The 11971-nt window shown below is 40.7% G+C and overlaps 1 protein-coding gene across 1 annotated transcript; it reads left to right on the top strand.

The window, feature by feature from the left end:
- Nucleotides 1-322: 322 nt before the first annotated feature.
- LOC138342692 (uncharacterized) lies at nt 323-4487 on the top strand. The gene is made up of 3 exons (XM_069294676.1): nt 323-568; nt 672-840; nt 4429-4487. Exons 1-3 carry the CDS (start codon nt 323-325, stop codon nt 4485-4487), a joined length of 474 nt encoding a protein of 157 aa, XP_069150777.1.
- Nucleotides 4488-11971: the final 7484 nt, after the last annotated feature.

Below are 11971 nucleotides of genomic sequence, written 5' to 3' on the forward strand. Positions count from 1 at the left end.
AGTGAAGAGTGTGGCTAGAACCTTGTTTGATCAATGGAAGGATGGTAGAGATAAGGATGCACCACATCCAAGTTGGTCTTGCTTTGAAGAAGCTTTCTTGGGGCGTTTCTTTCCCCGACAACTAAAGGAGGCGAAATTAGATGAGTTTCTTACCCTAAAATGGGACTCCTGAGTGTTCATAAATATGTCTTGAAGTTCACCCAACTGTCTTGCTATGCTTACGATATGGTTAAGGATATAGAGGAGAAGAATGAGCTTGTTTTTCACTAGTCTAGGTCGTGCTTCAAGTAAAAAAGGTAGGGTTGCAATGTTGATTGGCGACATGTACGTATCCAAGTTAATGGTCTATATGCAGAAAGTTGAGGAGGAAAAGCTGAGGGACAGAGAAGAATATGGAAATAAGAAGGCCATGACCGGGAATGAGCCTAGGCAACAGAAAAGTGGTTCAAATCGGCCACAATTCCAAAAGCAGAAGGGACATGCACCATCATCTTCTAGTGCACCTGCGCCCATAGACAGAGTTGAGCATCATGTTCATCACTCACGAGCTAGGCCTACATATTCACAAGTTAGTATGGCGCGGTAAAAATCACTCCGGTATATGTCGAGAAAACTCTGCGGGTTGTTTCAAGTGTGGTCTGACCAAGAATTTGATGAAACAATGTCCCAAGAGTAAGCAATGTAGTGGTAATGGCGGTAATAGAGCCCAATCTTCATCAGTTGCTCCACAAGGTAATACTACATTTAGGGGAGGTACTTCTGGTGTTAGTGGAGGAACAAATCGCTTGTATATTCTCAATAGTCACCAAGAACAAGAGAATTCATCAGATGTGGTCACTGGTATGATTCAAGTCTTTGAATTTCCCGTTTATGCATTATTAGACCCATGAGTGAGTTTATCTTTTATAACTCCCTATGTTGCTCTAAACATTGAAATTATTCCTGATCAACTTAGAGGACCATTTAGTGTTTCCACACTTGTTGGTGAATCCATTATAACAGAAATAGTCTATCCTGATTTACCTATTTTCGTGAGTCACAAGAGTACCATGGTTGATTTAATAGATCTACACATGTTGGTGAATCCATTCTAGTAGAAAGAGTGTATCATAACTGTCTTATTCCATCAGTCACAAGAGTACCATGGCTGATTTAATAGAGCTAGACATGGTAGATTTTGATGTGATACTAGGTATGGACTGGCTCAACACTTGTTATGCGTCGATAGATTACAAAACTTGAGTTGTCATGTTTCAGATTCCGAATGAACCAGTCATAGAGTGGAGTAGTAGTTCAGCAGTGCCTATGGGTTATTTCATTTCATAGCTAAAGGCAAGAAAGTTAGTTTCCAATGGGTGTATCTATCACATAATACGAGTTAACATCTCAAGTGCTAAGGTAACTTCCCTTCAGTCAGTTCCTATAGTCAGTGAGTTTCTAGAAGTCTTTCTTGGTGATCTACCTGGAGTCTCTTCTGAAAGAGAGATAAACTTCGGCATAGACATCGTTCCAGATACTCGCCCTATCTCTATTCCTCCATACAGAAAGGCACCTGCAGAGTTAAAAGATCTAAAAAAAATAATTGAAACATTTGTTAGATAAAGGCTTCATTAGACCAAGTGTATCACCTTGGGGCGCTCCAGTCTTATTTGTAAAAAAGAAGGATGATTCCCTTAGGATATGTATAGACTACCGTCAGTTGAATAAGGTGACCATCAACAATAAGTATCCTCTCCCAAGGATAGATGATCTTTACCAGCTTTAGGGTGCTTCTTTCTTCTCAAAAATCGATCTCAGATCAGGCTATCATCAGTTGAAAGTTAGGGAATGTGATATTCCAAAGACAAATTTTAGAAAGAGATATGGGCACTATGAGTTTTTGGTTATGTCCTTTTGGTTTGACAAATGCACCTGTAGCATTGATGGATCTTATGAATAGATTATTCAAACCTTATTTAGATCTGTTTGTGATTGTCTTCATCGATGACATACTGATATATTTGAGGAATGAAGAAGATCATGATAGTCACCTCAGGATTGTTTTGCTGACTTTGAAAGATAAGGAGCAATATGCCAAGTTCTCCTAGTGTGATTTTTTTCTTAAGTCTGTGGAATTAGTAGGCGACATTGTTTTCTGTGATGGGATTAGAGTTGACACCTAAAAGATAGAAGCAGTTCAGAGTTGGCCTAGACCCACATCTCCAACAGATATAAGGAGTTTTTTGGGTTTGGATGGCTATTATAGGAGATTTGAGGGGTTTTCATCTATCCCGTCACCTTTGACTAAGATAACACAGAAGAAAGTTAAGTTTCAATTATCTTAAGGTTGTGAGAAATGATTTCAGTAGTTGAAAAATAGATTGACTACATACCGGAAGGTACTCAAGGATTTGTGGTATACTGTGATGCCTCGAGAGTTGGTTTTGATGTGTGTTAACTAAGAATGGCAAGGTTATAGCATAACTTATAACTCAAGAAAGTTGAAGGTTCATGAGAAAAATTATCCAACTCGTAACTTAGAACTGGTTGCAATAGTTTTTTCTTTGAAGATATGGCGTCACTACTTGTATGGTGTTCATGTTAATATATTCATTAAAAACAAAAGTCTGCAATATGTGTTCACTTACAAGGAGATGAATCTCAAGCAAAAGAGGTGGTTAGAAATACTCAAGGATTATGATATGAGTATTCTTTACCACCAAGGTAGAGCTAATCTAGTTGTTGATTCCTTAAGCACATTATCCATGGGGAATACTGATATACCGTGGTTTCATGGTATTATTAATACTTTTTCCTTAAGTTTAGTGTGTCCAAAAGACTTTTTGTGCTAATTTTTGTATTAGTTTATCCTTATTTGCACGAAATCTGTCCAAAGATGAATGCGGAGGTTTTTGAGCGAAGAAATGCAGAAGAGACCACCTACGGAGCTTGTGATGGTCCGTAGGTGGCAGCGTAGTGCAGCTGCTGAAGGAAGATGGGGAAGTGTGACCAAGTATGGGGTTACGGAAAACGTGACGGACTGTTGCAGCCATGAAGGTCTATCCTGCAGGTTCTTCATGAAGATCAGAGAAGTAGCCCCAGTACCCATATTCCAAGAGTTCAAGTGTTTTGGAACAGAGTCCCTTGGCGGACCGTTGTGCTCGTAACGATCCGTCATACCTGACGTCGAGGGTAATGAAGAGAGTAGTAGAAGAAATTTCATTAAGTATGGGACGACGGAGTCCATGTTGGTCCGTCGTGACCACGATGATCCGTCTCGATGTGCGTCGATCCAGCCGCATTTTTGACAGATTTCCAGCAAATAGAGTTCTTGTTTAATTAGGTTTTTATTTTCTATAAATAGTTCGAAAAAACTCATTTTTGAGGTTAGAATCTGGATTATTTGGTTAGGCCCTTGATTATTGTTCGATTCTTGATTATTTTGAGATTCTTTTAATTGATTGTTGTTGATTTTAGTTGATTCATCTAGCGAACTTTTGGATTTTACTCTTTATCATTGAAGTAAGTACATGAATTATTATACCATATATTTGAATATTGTGATTATGACCATGGGTAACTAAACTCCATAACTAGGGTTGTGGGAACCATAGGCTAATAATGAGGTAAAACCTAACTAAAATAACAATTCTAGAATAGTGTCTTGCATGTATTGATAATTCTTTTGCTGAGAAGTCTTTTTAACGGATGGCCAACGTTAGAACTCGCCTTAATGCTACTTTCCGGACCAAGGAGGTAGATAATAGGAAAAGAATTGTCAACATAGATTTAGTGTATACTATCTAATAGACTAGTATTGATTGGTACGAGGTAATAACTTAGTCAAATATCGAATACGATGCTTAATATGAGGTAAAGATAAGGGTTAAGATAGCAACACACGTAGCCGTACCAAGGTGCGGAGTTACATTTTCTAGATGCTGGACCAAGGATTTAGAAATACATAAAATTATCACTTTGCATGCAAGATACTAGGAAAGAATTGTTATAGTTAGACTTATCAAGTTATGAACCTTTGGGGAACACGTAAACCCTAGTTACTTTGATTAATTGATTAAACTCCAACATTCGAAGCTGTTATTAGTCTCCTTTTATTTCTCTAGTTATTTTCATTTATTTAAGAAAGAAACACCCCCCCTTTTTTTTATCATTTTATGCTTTCTAAGGATGTAATTGACTGAACAATAGTAATAATAGATTGAAGTTAAGTCTAAACTATTTTCCTCGTGGGAACGATCCCGACCTCACTAGTTGGGTTATTTTCTTGACACGACCGCTTTACTTTTTATTTGAGAAGTAAGTTTGACCGTATCAAATTTTGGCGCCGCTGCCGGGGAAAGTAGCTTTTAGATTAACTTAAACTTATTACTATAGTTTAGTTGATATTTTCTTGATTCTACTTTGTTTTATTGTTTTTGATTCTTGCAGAACCATCTTCCTTGTATGCCAAATACACGGAGAGGAAGAGAACCCTTGTTTCTCTATGATCACGAATTAAAGTGTACATTACGCAACATGAATCGAAACTTGGGAATCAATGATGATGATCCAAACCAGAACATCCCAGATCCAGTTGATGTTCATGGTCAGTTGTTACCTGATGCTCCGGGTGAACACCAACAGAGGGGACAAAATCCCGCTCCACGGCCCCAAGCATACTACAGAGGCTATGACAACATACCAGACTCCGATGGGCCACTTGTCTTGCCGCCTCTACCACCAGGCCAGACCTTTGTGGTAACTAGTAGCCTGATGCAAATGCTCACTGCTAGAGGTTTGTTTTCAGGGCTACCTTCTGAGGATCCACGTGCCCATATAGCTAAGGTAAGGGCAGTTTGTAAAAGCTGTGTAGGGAGGCCTGACTTGCACTTGGATGTAATAGGGCTTAGAGTGTTTCCTCTCTCACTGACGGGAGAAGATGTTATATGGTTCACTGAGCTCCCTTATAACTCAAATTTCACTTGGAACCAACTAAGAGATGTTTTCTTAGAACGCTACTATCTGGTCTCCAAGAAACTAAACCACAAAGACAGAGTGAACAACTTTGTGGCACTACCAGGAGAGTCAGTTAGTAGTTCTTGGGATAGATTCACCTCTTTCTTGAGAAGTGTCCCAAATCACCGCATAGATGATAAGTCACTGAAGGAGTACTTCTATCGAGGACAGGATGATAATAATAAAGCGGTGTTGGACACTATAGTATGTGGATGTTATGGGGAGTGTCCTTATGCTGAGATTGCTGCAAAATTAGAGAAAATCTCCTAGAATGATAAAGCTTGGAGTACTAGGAAGTCAGATACCGGGAGAAATACCTTCGCAATACAGTCCACTCACAACCCGGCCACAGGTGAGATTCGTGAAGAAAAGGCTCAGATGAGAACTGAGCTTGGGTTGATACTAAAACATGTCACTGGGGTGCAGAAAAGATAAATGTAGTCAACTACTTGTCGAAACCACCGCCACAAAATAATGAGTGTTATTATGAGGAGGATTCCTATGCAGTAAATGAGCAGACAGGGGTTTTCCGACCAAGTGCCCAATGCTCTAATAAGGAGAATTGGTGCCAAGGTCTAGGGAACCAAGGTCGGAACTATGGTAACTACAACCGTGAGGGTCATTATGTCCGAGATGGAAACTACAACCGCGACAACAACTTCAACAGGGGTAACTATGGTAATAGATATGACAGGAATGGGCCCTATGTTCCTCCTCAAAATCGTGAAGTTGCTCCTAGGGATGGTGGAGGTAGTATGGCGCGAGTTGAGGATATGTTGCATAAAATGATGAGGAGGTTCGATGCTAGTGATGAGCACAATAAAGAGTTGAGGAATGATTTAGCGGGTATTGGGAAAAAAGTCGATACACATGCAATATCGATTAAGAAACTTGAGTTACAATTGTCCCAATTATCTACTACTGTGAACACACGGTAACCGGGCACTCTTCCTAGCAACACTGTCCAAAATCTGAAAAGTGATGGACATTGTATGGCAATCACTACTCGCGGTGTAAATCAAACCATTGACCCACCTATGCCAACTAATGAGAAAAAGGTGACAAAAGATACTGATAATGTAGTAGATATTAATGGTGAAGTAGAGGATAACACTGCAAAAGATGCTAAAGTGCCTAAAAAGGTAACTCCCATGCCTAGTCCACCACCCCGATTTCCTCAAAGATTATTGAAAAAGACCGAGGATGGTAAATATCGGCATTTTATAACAATGTTGAAACAACTTTCTATGAATGTCCCTTTGGTAGAAGATTTAGAACAAATGCCCGGTTACGCCAAGTTTATGAAAGATCTGGTTACAAAGAAAAGATCGTTCACTTTTGAGGATGATGATAGAATGCAGCACTGTAGTGCTATTGCTACAAGATCTCTAGTACAAAATAAAGAAGATCAGGGTGCGTTCACTATTCCTTGTACAATCGGGCTATTAAATTTTGCGAAAACATTATGTGATCAGGGGGCAAGCATAAATCTCATGCCCCTCTCGATTAACAAGAAGTTGGGTTTGAGTGACCCAAAGAGCATTGCGATGAGGCTACTGATGGATGATTGAACAATGAAAAGGCCTATAGGGATACTCCATGATGTGCTAGTAAAAGTGGAGTCATTCAAATTCCGGTAGATTTTGTTATTCTTGATTGTGAAGTCGATTTTGAAGTGCCTATTATTCTTGGGAGGCCATTCCTTGCTACAGGTAGAGCCTTAGTTTATATGGAAAAGGGGAAGATGAAATTTTGGTTGAACAATGAGGAAGTGACCTTTAACATTTGTAGGTCCATGAGGTAGAGTGGTGAGCTCCAATCAGTATCTGCTATATCCCGCAATATTGGTGAGACATCTGAGACACAAATAGAAGAATGTCTAGGTGTAGAAACATTAGCGGCAGTGATAATGAATTTTGATAGCGATTACATTGAAGATTTTGAGTCATTAGTCGCGGCTCTTGATCGAGGTGATGTTCGGTTTAAACCGAAGAAATATGAGTTAGATATGAAGAATCGTGAGTCCTCACCCGCGAAATCATCTATAGAGGAGGCTCCGTAGTTAGAACTAAAAGATCTCCCACCTCCTCTCAGGTATGAATTCTTAGGAAATGGTTACACTTTGCCGGTAATCATTGCATCAGACCCGAATGAACAACAAGTTGAGAGTTTGGTGAAAGTGCTAAAAAGGTTCAAAAGAGCTATTGGGTGCACTATTGCGGACATTATTGGGATCCCTCCTGGTATTTTCTCTCATAAAATCCAACTCATGCCTGATCATAAACCAAGTATTGAGCACCAGAGACGCTTAAATCCTGCTACGAAAGAGGTCGTGAAGAAGGAAATCATTAAGTGGTTAGATGTCGGAGTAATCTATCCAATCGCCGATAGTAGTTATGTATGCCCTGTTCAGTGTGTACCTAAGAAAGGGGGAATGACTGTGGTCCCCAACGAAAAAAATGAACTTGTTCCAATGAGAATGGTTACAAGATGGAGGGTGTGTATGGATTACCGCAAATTAAATTCATGGACTGAAAAAGACAACTTTCATATGCCCTTCATGGATCAGATGTTGGATATACTTGTCGGAAAAGGGTGGTACTGTTTTCTTGATGGATATTCAGGGTATAATAAGATTTCTATTGCACAAAAAGATCAAGAGAAAACATTTTTACTTGTCCATATGGGACCTTTGCGTTCAAAAGAATGTCGTTTGGGTTGTGTAATGCACTCGCCACATTTCAGAGATGTATGATGTCGATATTTTCCAACATGGTGCAAGATACTATAGAAGTATTTATGGATGATTTTTCTGTGGTTGGTAATTCATTCGAGCGGTGTTTGAACAATTTATCTGAGGTCCTTAAGAGATGTGAGGACACAATTTAGTACTGAATTGGGAAAAATGTGATTTCATGGTGAAAGAAGGTTTTGTTTTAGGTCATCGCATTTCAGAAAAGGGAATAGAGGTTGATCGAGCTAACGTCAAGGTAATAGAGAGACTTCCCCCACCGATCTCTGTGAAAGGTGTGAGAAGCTTTCTTGGGCATGCAGGTCTTTACCGGAGATTCATCAAAGTCTTTTCAAAGATTGCACATCCATTGTGCAAACTGCTGGAGAAAGATTGTAAATTTTGTTTTGATGAATTCTTTCTTAAAGCATTCGGTGAGCTAAAAGAAAAATTGGTGTCTGCACCTATCATTATTTCTCCGGATTGGAACAGTCCATTTGAGGTGAATGTGCGATGCTAGTGGGGTTGCTCTTGGTTTAGTATTGGGACAAAGAAAGAACAAAATCCTTCACCCCATTTACTATGCTAGTAAAGTCCTAAATGAAGCTCAGAAGAACTACACAGAACTCCTTGCAGTAGTCTTTGATTTTGAGAAATTCCGCTCCTATTTGCTAGGTACTAGAGTTATAGTGCATTCTGACCACTCAGCATTGAGATAGTTGATGGCAAAGAAGGATGCAAAACCTAGGTTGATTCGTTGGGTATTACTGCTACAAGAATTTGACTTTAAAGTGATGGATAGAAAAGGAACTGAAAATCAAGTTGCTGATCATTTGTCCCGTCTAGAGGATGAAGCTATGACACCGTTGGGGGATAAGACTGACATTGATGATACTTTCCCTGATGAGCATATATTGGTTGCTTCACAAGACTTGATTCCATGGTTCGCAGATTTTGTGAACTATCTGGCTAGTGATATTGTTCCATCAGACTTGTCCTTTCATCAAAGAAAAAAGTTCATGTACGATGTGAAGAAGTTCTTTTGGGATGAACCATACTTATATAGGAGTTGTGCCGATGGGCTTATTCGGCGTTGTATACCAGAATGTGAGATGTTGAGTGTGTAGGAAGCATGCCATTACTCGCCTGTTGGTGGACATCACAGCGGTATCCGAACCGCTCATAGCATATTACAATGTGGTTAGTATTGGCCAAATATTCATCAAGATGCTCATGAGTTTGCTAAATCATGTGATTGATGCCAACGAGATGGTGGCATTTCAAGAAAGCAAGAGCTCCCTCTAAACCCTATTCTTGTGATTGAGTTATTTGATGTTTGAGGTCTTGACTTTATGGGCCCTTTTGTGAGTTCTCATGGAATGAAGTACATTCTAGTAGCGGTTGATTATGTATCTAAATGGGTCAAAGACATCGCCCTCGCAAACAATGAAGGGAAGAGTGTCACTGCATTCTTAAAAAAGAATATATTCTTTTGTTTTGGCACCCCAAGGGCAATTATTAGTGATGGGGGCTCCCACTTCTGCAACAGATTGTTCAAGGGGTTATTGGAGAAATATGGGGTTCTCCATAATGTGGCCACTCCTTACAACCCTCAAACTAGTGGGCAAGTTGAAGTGTCGAATCGGGAGATCAAACAGATATTGTCAAAAACAGTGAACGCTAGTAGAACGGATTGGTCAAGGAGGCTTGATGATGCCTTTTGGGCCTACCGGACAGCGTATAAAACTCCCATAGGTATGTCTCCATACCAACTTGTGTATGGGAAAGATTGTCATCTTTCGGTTGAGTTAGAGCATAAAGCCATGTAGGTTATGAAGAAGTTGAAAATGGATTGGAGCGAAACTGCAGAACAACGGTTAACTGGGTTGAATGAACTCGATGAATTTTGCCTAAAATCTTATGAAAGCTCAGCCCTATATAAAGAAAATATGAAGAATTACCATGACAAAAAAAATGAAAAATGAGAGTTTATGGTCGGGGATTTGGTGCTTTTATTCAATTCTAGGTTGCGCTTGTTTCCGGGAAAGCTCAAGTCCAAATGGACTGGTCCTTACTTGGTTATCCAACTATTCCCTCATGGAGCAGTTGAGTTGGAAATTAAGGAGGGTGTGAGGTTCAAGGTGAATGTACAACGCATAATAATCTATCTCGGGCATGCTGAATCGGCGAATGAAGTGATCGAGGCATACCATCTTGATGAAGTCTGAGTAATTAAGTGTCCTCAGTCGTGCCGCGACGTTAAATCAGGCGCTTGTTGGGAGGCAACCCAATACTTATAGTTTTTGTTTCTTGGAATGGTAGTATTTTCTACCAATGGGTTTTTAATTTGCACGCACATCACCAGAAAATTCTGCAGAAAATTACTCTGCAACAGTCAATAACGGATACAGCGATGGACTGTTTCAACTGTGAAAGACCATCGCATGAATTCGTCGTGCGAGGTACATATTTCCCTCCCTTTTCAACTTCCAAAATCATCTCTCTTTTCAACCTATCATTTTCCGCAAACTTTCCAAAATCCTAAAAGTCATCATCTACTAGTCAGAGAGCTACTGCTGTGGTTGTCTAATTGATCACCAAGTACCTTTCCCTCTTGTTTTTCTCAAATTCTCAGGTATGTGTCTCTAATTTCTACTAATTTATATTGCATTTTTGTTTATCAATAAGTAGTAGTCTAGTTCTTCTTGATACGTTCATTCTTTATCAAATTTTGTCTGACCTAGGTTAAAGAAAAAATTCCCGAAATTGCCATGTTAAAACCCTAGAAATAAGTGCCTTAGCATTGCTAGTTTACTAGGTATTTGGGTTAGACAAATGTAGGTCAAAACACTACCAATTCGATTTGGGTCATAGAGGATGAATGGGGCATCTCCAGTTCTGTCACTGAGTTATAGAACGAGACCCCGGTGACAGACCGTCGTATTCACCACGGACCGTCATTGGGTCCGTTCCAACTGCCCTAGCACTCCACTGTCTAATTTTTCTCCAGGTGTCCACCAACTACCACATGCGACGGACCGTTGTTCACGCGACGGTCCATCCTGCACAACCGTTCTAGTTGTCAGAGACCCTATTCCTAAGGGTCTCTCACTTTTTCTAAGTGTCCTTCAACGGGCAAATGCGATGGACTGTCATACCTACGACGGTCCGTCCTGCACAACTGTTCTTGTTGTTAGAGACCCTTTTCCTAAGGGTCTCTCTCTATTTTTCTAAGTGTCCTCCAACGGACAACTACGACGGATCGTCATATCCTCGACGATCCATCCTGTATGACCGTCATGATGGTTAGAGACCCCTCTCCTAGCGTCTCCATGTTTCTTTTAAGTGTCCTCTAACATACACCTATGACGGGCCGTCATACATGTGACGGTCCGTCATACATGTGACGGTCCGTCATACATGTGACGGTCCGTCATACATGTGACGGTCCATCTTTCATGACGGTTTCGATTGTCAGAGACCCCTCTCCTAAGGGTTTCTATATTTTTTTCAAGTGTCCTCTGACCGACACCTACGACGGACCATCGTACCTTTGACGGTCCATCCTGCACATACCTTCATACTCGTTAGAGACTGTCCTTCAGGGTTCTCCATATAAACATAGTCTAAGTAAGACACGACGGACCCCATGACGGTCCATCGTACTTATGACGAACCGTCACCTGGTCCGTTGTGTTTCACTATTACTATAGCAATGTCATTTTATTTTAATTTTTTTTATTTATTTTGTGTGGTTTTGCTTGTCTTGTTTACTCCTTGTAGTACTAATATTGATCCTTTACAGGTACTATCTACTATGGCACAAAAAAAAGATCGATTCTATGCACGCGGGCGATCAAAGTCTGTCGCCCCATCTGCCCGCCTGGTCATTGGCTCTGATGATGAGCGTGACCTCGAGTACTTGCCCCCAAGAACTTCCACCCCATCCTGTGCTGCACGTGCTGCCAGAGCCACACCCAAAAAGGTGGCTTCCGGCATAGTCACTGGGAGCACAACTGACCGGCACACCTTCTGGGTCAGCCACTAATGAAGAAGGAGCGGCTGGCTCCTTAGGAGTTTCGTGGTCGGAGGAAGCCTCAGAATCTGCTGAGGTTCCCGAACCTGCCACCGCTGCAGCGTCCGCCTTGTCTGATGAGGCTGACAGCTCAGAATCCACACCCTGTTCACCAGCTCATTATCTCACCCCGGTTACTGACCAGCCCAACCGATGGTGTGTCGACAGGC

The sequence above is a fragment of the Solanum lycopersicum genome, chromosome 1 (assembly GCF_036512215.1).
Source record: "Solanum lycopersicum chromosome 1, SLM_r2.1".
Classification (NCBI taxonomy): Eukaryota; Viridiplantae; Streptophyta; class Magnoliopsida; order Solanales; family Solanaceae; genus Solanum; species Solanum lycopersicum.

Coding starts and splice junctions, on each gene's coding strand:
- LOC138342692 (XM_069294676.1), top strand. CDS start 323: ATGTACGTATCCAAGTTAATGGTCTATATGCAGAAAGTTGAGGAGGAA. Junction 569..671: donor CTAGGCCTACATATTCACAA/GTTAGTATGGCG, acceptor CAATGTCCCAAG/AGTAAGCAATGTAGTGGTAA. Junction 841..4,428: donor TTCATCAGATGTGGTCACTG/GTATGATTCAAG, acceptor TGATTCTTGCAG/AACCATCTTCCTTGTATGCC.